The sequence below is a fragment of the Ammodytes marinus genome, assembly GCF_949987685.1.
Source record: "Ammodytes marinus genome assembly, chromosome: 15".
In the NCBI taxonomy this organism is placed as follows: domain Eukaryota; kingdom Metazoa; phylum Chordata; class Actinopteri; order Uranoscopiformes; family Ammodytidae; genus Ammodytes; species Ammodytes marinus.
The window spans coordinates 17,271,563-17,279,918 of NC_137219.1; the positions used below are offsets into that span (position 1 = coordinate 17,271,563).

Here is an 8,356-nt window from a genome sequence, read left to right on the forward strand (position 1 = left end):
GCATGCAAAATAAAGCGATTGTTCCATTATTGTTGTTTTTACCAGAATTGTTGCTCTGTTGATAAAAATTAACATGGAGTTAATTTGACAAGGCATCTAAACTTCTAATCGTGCCTCTTGCATTGTGATGCATTCGGCTCTTGATTGTCAAGTAGTAGGCTATAGTATTCAAATGTATTGTGTAATATGTTATATTTATATATCATTTGTCAATAAGTCTTATCCTAAAAGTAGCAACATGTCCTGCATAATGGATTAACACTATTAATATCCCTTGAGTATAAATACGTATTGTTGTCCTTTAATATGTACTTTGAGTGAATGCAGGTATGAAGGAGCAGTCACAACTGAACCGCTTTAACAACTAATTAGTGTTTCTGTCTTTGTTTTTTTTCCAAATGTTATTCTAATTACAGTCATGATACACAACCTCAGAATGTTAATAACTAATATGTTAATTTGGTTTGAATGGAGACAAAGACTCTCTGACGCCCTGTTTTGTTCAAATTTGACCAAGAAATTCTAAAACTCCGCCAACCAAAAGAAACGGAACTCAGCCCAGTGCAGTCCACAGTCCAGCTGCACTCATTAATACATGTTTACAACAGGACCAGTGAATGTGTGTAATACAATGTGTCTCCCAGAGTTATGAACTCACAAACTGGTCTTCACTTTCCATGCGCAGAACCACTCACTGGTATCTTTTTATCTATAAATCCATTATCGGACTGCTCCCCTCTTATTTGTCAATGTATCTGGCACGGAAACAGTCCGATCACAGCCTCCGGTCCCTGGACTTCATCTCATTTGCCATCCCGTCAGTCCGTACTGAACTGGGCAAGAAGGCATTTTCCTACGCTGCGCCTGCAACCTGGAACAAGCTCCAGCAGAGGCTGAAGCTGTCCAGTTTTATTTCTTTAGGTGATTTTAGACTGCTAGTAGGAAGGCTGTTGAGACAGTCCGTGGGGGTCTGCACTTGTACATAACTTAACTTGTACTTAACTTGTTCTTTGCCCTTTGTACTGCGTTATTTTATCGTTTGTGTTCTGTGTTGTGTCTCCTGTATGTTTAGTTAGTCTGTAACTTTGTGTTGCTGCTGATGCCTACCTGAACAGGTCTCTCTTGTAAATGAGACCCTGGGTCTCAATGAGATTTTACCTGTATAAATAAAGGTTAATAAAATAAAAAATGAACCCACAGCTGATAATCTCCAGACTATACAGTTCCCCTCAGCTCTATATCTTTCAGCTCAGGGATTTTGTTTCACAGCCCACATCTTCCCTATGTGGAAAAACTAACAGACGACACACTGAACCAGGATTTACAGATTTATTGCACAACACATTTCAGCTGTCTGACTGAGATGAAACAAATGCTGTTAGGTAAGAGAATTACAATGACTTGCAAATGCCTCAACTATTTGGCAAGAGTAAAAGTATTGTGAATTCATGTTGTTCCTTCATGATTTTCAGATGAGGAATGCAGCCAGCCATCCCGCTGCACCTCCAGTGCTGGCCACAACTGCAGTAGCAGCTCCTGACAGACCAGCTGCACCTAAAGAAACATTGCAAAGTTTCTCTTTTGTATTCAGCTACAGAGAAGCTGACAAATCCATATTCACAAGCTAGTATCATTCACAGTAGTGTCATTACCGTATATTCTACCAAATTACTGTAATGTTCACCCAAAGTTACACATTTTTGGGTTTGCCTGTGTAGAATTTGTGTTGTTGTTCCACTTCTGAAAATACATGATGTGGCACTTAATGCCCCCCATGTAATCATCCTAACAATAATCATCATCTCAACAAGAGCTAAAACCACAAGATAAAAAAATCAAGTCATGTTTTTTACCTACTGCCTGGCCAACAGCCACCACACTTCCTGCTGCCACCCCTCCTCCGTTAGCAACTGCAGCGGCCGCCATCATTTTGGCAGCTATGGAGCCCGCTGCTATTCCTGCTGAGGTGAAACCTACGACTCCCAGAACCAAAGGAACTGCAACAACACCACCCACTGCACATGGACAAAAGCACAGCAGAAGACACTTTGATGATGGTCTGCTTATCTTTTACACACATCAAAATTAATCTTGCATCTTAAGTGAATCATAAGATATAAGTTGCATAACATGTAAATGGGGTTTCTGATTAAAGTGTTATAATCAGTTAAAAAAAGTGAAACAGACTTTACAAAAACATACCTGCTCCTCCACCGATCAATGCATATGTAACTGAAAAACAAGTTGAAAACAAAAATCAACATTTACAGCTCATGTGGTTTAATCAAAATACATTTGCTATGTTTAGTCATCATTATTCATTTGTTTTGAAGGAAAACATGTACATTTAAATAAGTAAAGTAATTGCCAAAGGCTCAGTGATACTCACTCAAACCCATGTTTGTCTCTGCTATGAGGAATCATGAACTGGCCTCAGTTTTATATACTGAGGGTTAGGTCAAATTGGGAGTGGACCTAGGATCTACGTCAAGAAAAAATTTAAAACTAATTAGTGCACTTAAAAAGGAGTGTCTTACAGGAAAGTCAAACAGTTCACCTCTAACGAAAGAAGGAACAATTTGATTGTACTTTTTTTTTGCTTGTAAATCATTTACTCATCAACTCTATGTTCATTCTTTGCACCAACAGACCAAGGCAAATTCATTATGCATAAACATAATTTTTTATAAATCAAATTTTGACTGTGGTTGACTACTGCAGCTTTAAAATAAGTCATCCCTTTACTGAATTGCTAGACCAGTTTGGTTTGGTCAGATATGAAATATGGGATGGCTGCCATTTTTTACTATATTTTTTGTTGTTATGTGTGATCCTGCAGGGTCCTAACATTAACCGAAACTGGTTGTTTGGCAAGTTTTAATGTATTTTATTGTGTTCTTTAGTCTGACTGCTCCTACAAACCACTTTCACAAGAGACAGACAGACAGAATGGTTGCATTGACTGCTCATCCAAGCTGCTGTTTCATTATAGTTCTCCATAGTTCAAAGCCATTTTCCCACCACATTATGTAATGTATTCTTTCACATAATACAAACATTGTGCATCCAGCACTACAAAGATGCATTGGTTTGGAAAAACAAAATCAGTTCTGGGAATGTTTTTACAGGTGCGCTCACTAAAAGAGCTGCTGTTCATAGGTGTGCGGTCATTTCATTTCTACCATGAGGAGATAAAACGTGCAAAACATCTTCAGCTGATCCAGTAAACCAGTGAGCCTGACTCGCCCTTCTCCTACCTGGATGAAGGCTCTGATTCTGAGGATCCAACTTATCTTATGGACCAGTCATCCCATTCCTTTACCACACTGTTATAATCCCCTTAAAAAAACACAAAGTACATTGCTTTAAATTAATGTATTGTGTTTTTAATTAAAAAAAAAAGAATTGTGACATCATGTAAAGCAACTGGCATTTAAAGGGTTAAAATCCTCAACAGAAAGATGAATGTGGTTTGTATGGTCAGGACTGCATTTGAAAAAGAAATGTATAAAAAATAATATTTGAAAAATACTTTCATATTATTTTTATATTCATATCAATCTTAAATAACAAAAAATGTCCATTAACACAGAGTTTTTTTTAAAGGATGCACCAAAAGTAAAACCATCTGTTAAGTGTTTTTGTTAGCCCACAACTTGAGCCCAAACAATGAATGATATATTCTTTAATAGAACAAATTAAAGGAGTAAATCAAATTTTCATTGAGTTGATTTCTAAGAACTAATAGATGACACACTGAGCCAGTATCTTTTACAGGATTTACAAATGTATTGCACGAAACATTTCAGCTTTCTGAGATAAAAAAAAAAGTGCTGTTTAATAAGAGAATTACAATGATTTGCGAATGCCTAATCCATTTGGAAAGAGTAAAAGTAATGTAAATCCATGTTGTTCCTTCATGATTTTCAGATGAGGATTGCAGCCAGCCCTCCCAGTGTTGCTCCAGTGCAGGTCGCAGCTGCAGTGGCAGCTCCTGACAGACCAGCTGCACCTACAGAAACATCACACAGTTTTTATTTTGTATTCAGCTACAGAGAAGCTGAGAAATTTATATTCACATTCAACATTAGTAGTGTCATTACTGAATATTCTACCAAATTACTGTAATTATTAATTAGTTCACCCAAAGATACATATTTTTGGGTTTGCCTGTGTGGAATTTGTGTTGTTGTTGCACTTCAGAAAAGACATGATGTGGCACTTGATGCCCCCCATGTAATCATCTTAGCAATAATCATCATCTCACCATTTATATACAACAGCTAAAACCACAAGATAAAAAAATCAAGTCATGTTTTTTACCTAGTGCCTGCCCAAAAGCCACCGCACTTCCTGCTGCCACCCTTCCTCCGTTTGCAACTGCAGCAGCCGACATCATAGAGGAAGCTATGGAGCCCGCTGACATTATGTGTACAGCTTGCTGATTCTTGTACACCTAACCAAAATAAAAAGATGTTGGAAAAAAAAAATCTCTCAGCTGCTGAACGGTGCATTTAGTGAATTCCACATCCACTTGTTTGTGTCCTGTGTTTCCACAAGTTAAAGCAATTTGCCGGTTAATCACTGTAGATTCATCTGGGCTGTTCACACCTGCAGGATTACGGACCCAATCATTCCAAATAGCCTTGAGGAGTTTCAGTGGCATCATCACTGCTTCAGTGTTATGTTTTGTTTTTATCTCGGAAAATTGTATTTTCAATTCATTCCCTTTATTTATGAGGAAAATGCATATTAATCAGCATTTATTTTGTCCAAAAAGGTTTATTTAGTCGAACTTAAAGAATTAACTTAAATGTTCTTTCCAGTATTACTTTACCGTTGTCATTGTTTCGACTACTCTAGTTCCTGCCTTCTTCTTCAGAAGCAGCACATTTTACTGCTGTGACGTGTCATGTCAGCTGACTTCATACAGAGTTAGGTATCATTTCTTGAGAAATGACACTGTTCCAATCCAAGCAAAACAGGTCGTGTGCAACACGCAACACATTCCAGATGCCTATTGTTGCTAGAGCCTGATTGACTTGATCAGAATTTCCTCCTGACCTTTTCTGCTAATCAGAGGGCTGTAAAAGGTGTGTGTGTGTGTGTGTGTGTGTGTGTGTGTGTGTGTGTGTGTGTGTGTGTGTTTGTGTGAGTGTGCGCGCGTGTGTGTGTTTGTGTGGAGCGTTGTTGCTTACTACAAAGTGAACCTTTTTTTATTTGAGTCATGCAATTTATTCATTTTGGAGGGATTCCAACATTGGAATGGAGAGTTATATTGTAGAGTTTAATTTTCAGACCTTCAAAATTCTAAGTTAATTCTCAAGAGAGGTCGAAAGCCTTTTTTCCACTTTCTACCCCTTATGGGCGGCCCTGCCCATAAGGGGTAGAAAGTGGGAAAGCTTTCTAGGGCCCAGCCACCAGGGGGGGCCCAGAGAGATTTTTTTTTTTGCAGATTACCTAATTTAGCCAACCTTTATTATGAACGCTATATTCGCAAGAGAACTTTCTATAAAATAAAACATTTTATTCATTGTTACTTGGGTAAAATATATCACATTTTATATTGAAAAACTAAAAGTATCATGGGTCGTTTTTTCCCCCCTCAAAACCGTTGCATGCACCGTTGCATGCAGCAGGTCAACCAAACAAGCGTTGTATTGATGATGAGCAAGCTAACCTAGCAAGCTGGACATAAATCAGGGTACCAGAAAAGAAAGAAAAAAAAGAGGGAACTTTCAAGGGACCCCCGGAAAATTCCTTAATATCAGTGTTTCTGCCAGCAGAAGTGGATTTTCAATTCAGAGATACTGTGATATTTCATCAAGTTTTGAGGTGTCTTTGTGAGGGTGTTCTGCAAATTATTCTGTATATTTTATCTATTATTTTCTAAGAAAATCAGAAAATTACATATTTAGCCTTTAAACGAAGGTGGCAGATGGTTGCAATACTGATGAGGAAAGCTTCTGGTAGCAGTGCTATCATGGTAAACCCCCCCTACAGCATTGGTGTGTCTAAAAGCTTACATTACAGTAAATGTTACAGTAAATGTGCCAAAAAGCAGGTGCAGAGATCTTGCAAGAGCACGCTCGCGTCGTCGGTATCTCTGCCCACTATTATTTCCAGTAGCCCACCCTAATCTAACTGGCTAGATCCGGCCCTGTGTACAGGTGTGTGTTTATGTAGGAATAAGCGCATCATGCACATTGATACAAGTTCAGTATGAGTAAAGCAGTGGCGAAGTGGGTAGGGAGATCGCCTCTGGAGTGCAGGGTCGGAGGTTCGATCCCCCGTCTTCCCGCCACATGTCGAAGTGTCCCTGAGCAAGACACTGAACCCCAAATTGCTCCCGATGGTTCAGAGAGCGCCCATCGGTGTATGAGTGTATGGGTGAATGTGGTAAGATATGTAAAGTGCTGTGGGGCTGAGAAAATCGGCTAGAAGGTGCTATATAAGTCAAGTCCATTTAAAGGGGGCCCATTGACTGGACATTTTCAGGGGCCCAGTCATTTGTCTGGGCAGGCCTACATATGAATACAGACTGGTTGCTTCAAGCAAATACAGCTCACTGTTGTCCATTTTTGCTAGCTTAAATATCTGCATGTCACTTCCTCCTGCTGCTCACCTGATACAGTGTTGTTGGATACAGTGCTCAATAAATGGTTGGACAGCAGGGGACAACCAACGTGGTATACAATCAGCTGAAACAACACTTCACACATTCTGAGGTAGTAAGTCATGTCTATAATTGGAACACCAGAAGAAAAACAAATACAGAAACACCAAGGAGTTGTTCAACTGGTTCAGTTCTGACTGCTTCTTCAAGCATGCATTCGCTTGAGTACTTTATTGAAGGCGGAGTCAGCAATACTGGTTGTCTAAATGACTTTTTGTCAAAATCAGTGAATATCTCCTTATGATCCGGTACCTGTCCATACAGTATGTGAGCTGAAAGAAATCTGGTGTAAACACAGCCTAGGACGTGAATTCCACAGCCACGAGTTAGTGTACTGTGTCTTTTGGAATTTGTGTTAGTACACAAATGTTGTGTTTGGTAAGTTAAAAGAAAAAATCAATACATAGTGTCAGCAGGACGAAATATATATTACAACATATCACACAATACATATTCCCTGAAGAGCTGAATGCATCACAATTAAAGGTGCAGGATTAGAAGTTAAGAGGCCTAAGACTTTGAAAGAGTCAAAATTAACTCTGTGTACATTTTAAATGAAATAAGAACAATTACTAGGATATCAACAACGCTAGAATACCGGCTTTATTTTAAATGTATTTTATTTCAGAATTGGACCATTAAGATAAAAGTATTCTAAGAGCACAGAAGCATCATCTTAGTGGTATTTAGACTCAGTAAAATGGTGTCAAAACAAAGACTCATTAGTTAGAGCTAAATAACATGAAAATGACACTGGGCTTCCACATTCATACAAGAACCTTTTGGCTTATTAAAATACTTAGTGAAATTATGAATAGGTGAAGTATTCTTTTTATTCTTTTTTTTTTACTTTTTATATCCTTATAAATGTAAAAAGTATAAATATTCAATGATTATGTATTGAGTATTATATTGCTTCTTCAATAACGCTTTAAGATGAGTGTGTGGCACACACATGAAAACAGAACGTTAAAGTAAAACATAATTCGTAATCGCCTTTTTAGGTAAAGAGAAGATATGGGGCATGTCCTTGCTGTTAATCTTTACAGCAAACAGCAAACTGGTTATTGTTCATTCGGTTGAAGAAAATATTTATTTTACCTTCTCTAGTCAAGAATCCATAAAAAAGGATGGAAATTGATGGTCGCCACAGCAATTGTGCCTCACCACCACAGGGGGGAGACAGAGACCAACGTACAATCAGGCCCATATGTCAAACAGCAGATTACAACAGATGCTTCCACATGATAAGACCAGTGTGAGTCGTTTAACTCATTTCTAATGTTGTTAATTTATATGTCTATTGATAAATGCAGTATTCCTCAAATGATTACTTCGATGAATACCTCAGTAACATACGTTTCTTGTTCACGTCAAGATTACAACTCATACTATGTATTCCACCTTTTGTTTCTATTTATTTTAACAATTTATCTAATAATGATGAGCATTCTAGACAAACACATGCAGATTTGAAGGAGCACTCAACTTAAAAAGTCATGTTTTAATGTACCAGAATGTGGTTCTTAAGTTTCATTTACATAGAAATGATTCTTGTGATTGTTCTGCCTCGTGATGATCAAAATGCAAATAATGTTACTGTGGCCGTGCCCTTACTTCTGGCAACAGGCAATCACATAGGAACACCTTTTATTGAGCTCAGTTAGAGATCACCTCCGA

At 38.1% G+C, this 8,356-nt stretch overlaps 1 protein-coding gene across 2 annotated transcripts; it reads right to left on the minus strand.

Annotated features, from left to right (window-relative positions):
* Positions 1–1,351: 1,351 nt before the first annotated feature.
* Positions 1,352–2,410, minus strand: LOC307261752 (interferon alpha-inducible protein 27-like protein 2A). Of its 2 annotated transcripts, none has more exons than XM_080042354.1 (4): positions 2,390–2,410; positions 2,203–2,232; positions 1,858–2,015; positions 1,352–1,554 (listed from the first exon to the last, which is right to left on the minus strand). In XM_080042354.1, the coding sequence occupies exons 1-4, from the start codon at positions 2,397–2,399 to the stop codon at positions 1,447–1,449; spliced, it is 306 nt and encodes a 101-aa protein (XP_079898480.1). In that variant the 5' UTR covers positions 2,400–2,410; the 3' UTR covers positions 1,352–1,446. The 2 variants fall into 2 exon arrangements, with proteins under 2 accessions (XP_079898480.1, XP_079898481.1); XM_080042355.1 differs by having other exon boundaries at positions 1,854–2,015.
* Between the last annotated feature and the right edge of the window lie 5,946 nt (positions 2,411–8,356).

Coding starts and splice junctions, on each gene's coding strand:
- LOC307261752 (XM_080042354.1), bottom strand. Junction 2,016..2,202: donor ATTGATCGGTGGAGGAGCAG/GTATGTTTTTGT, acceptor GTCCATGTGCAG/TGGGTGGTGTTGTTGCAGTT. Junction 1,555..1,857: donor TGGTGGCTGTTGGCCAGGCA/GTAGGTAAAAAA, acceptor ATGTTTCTTTAG/GTGCAGCTGGTCTGTCAGGA.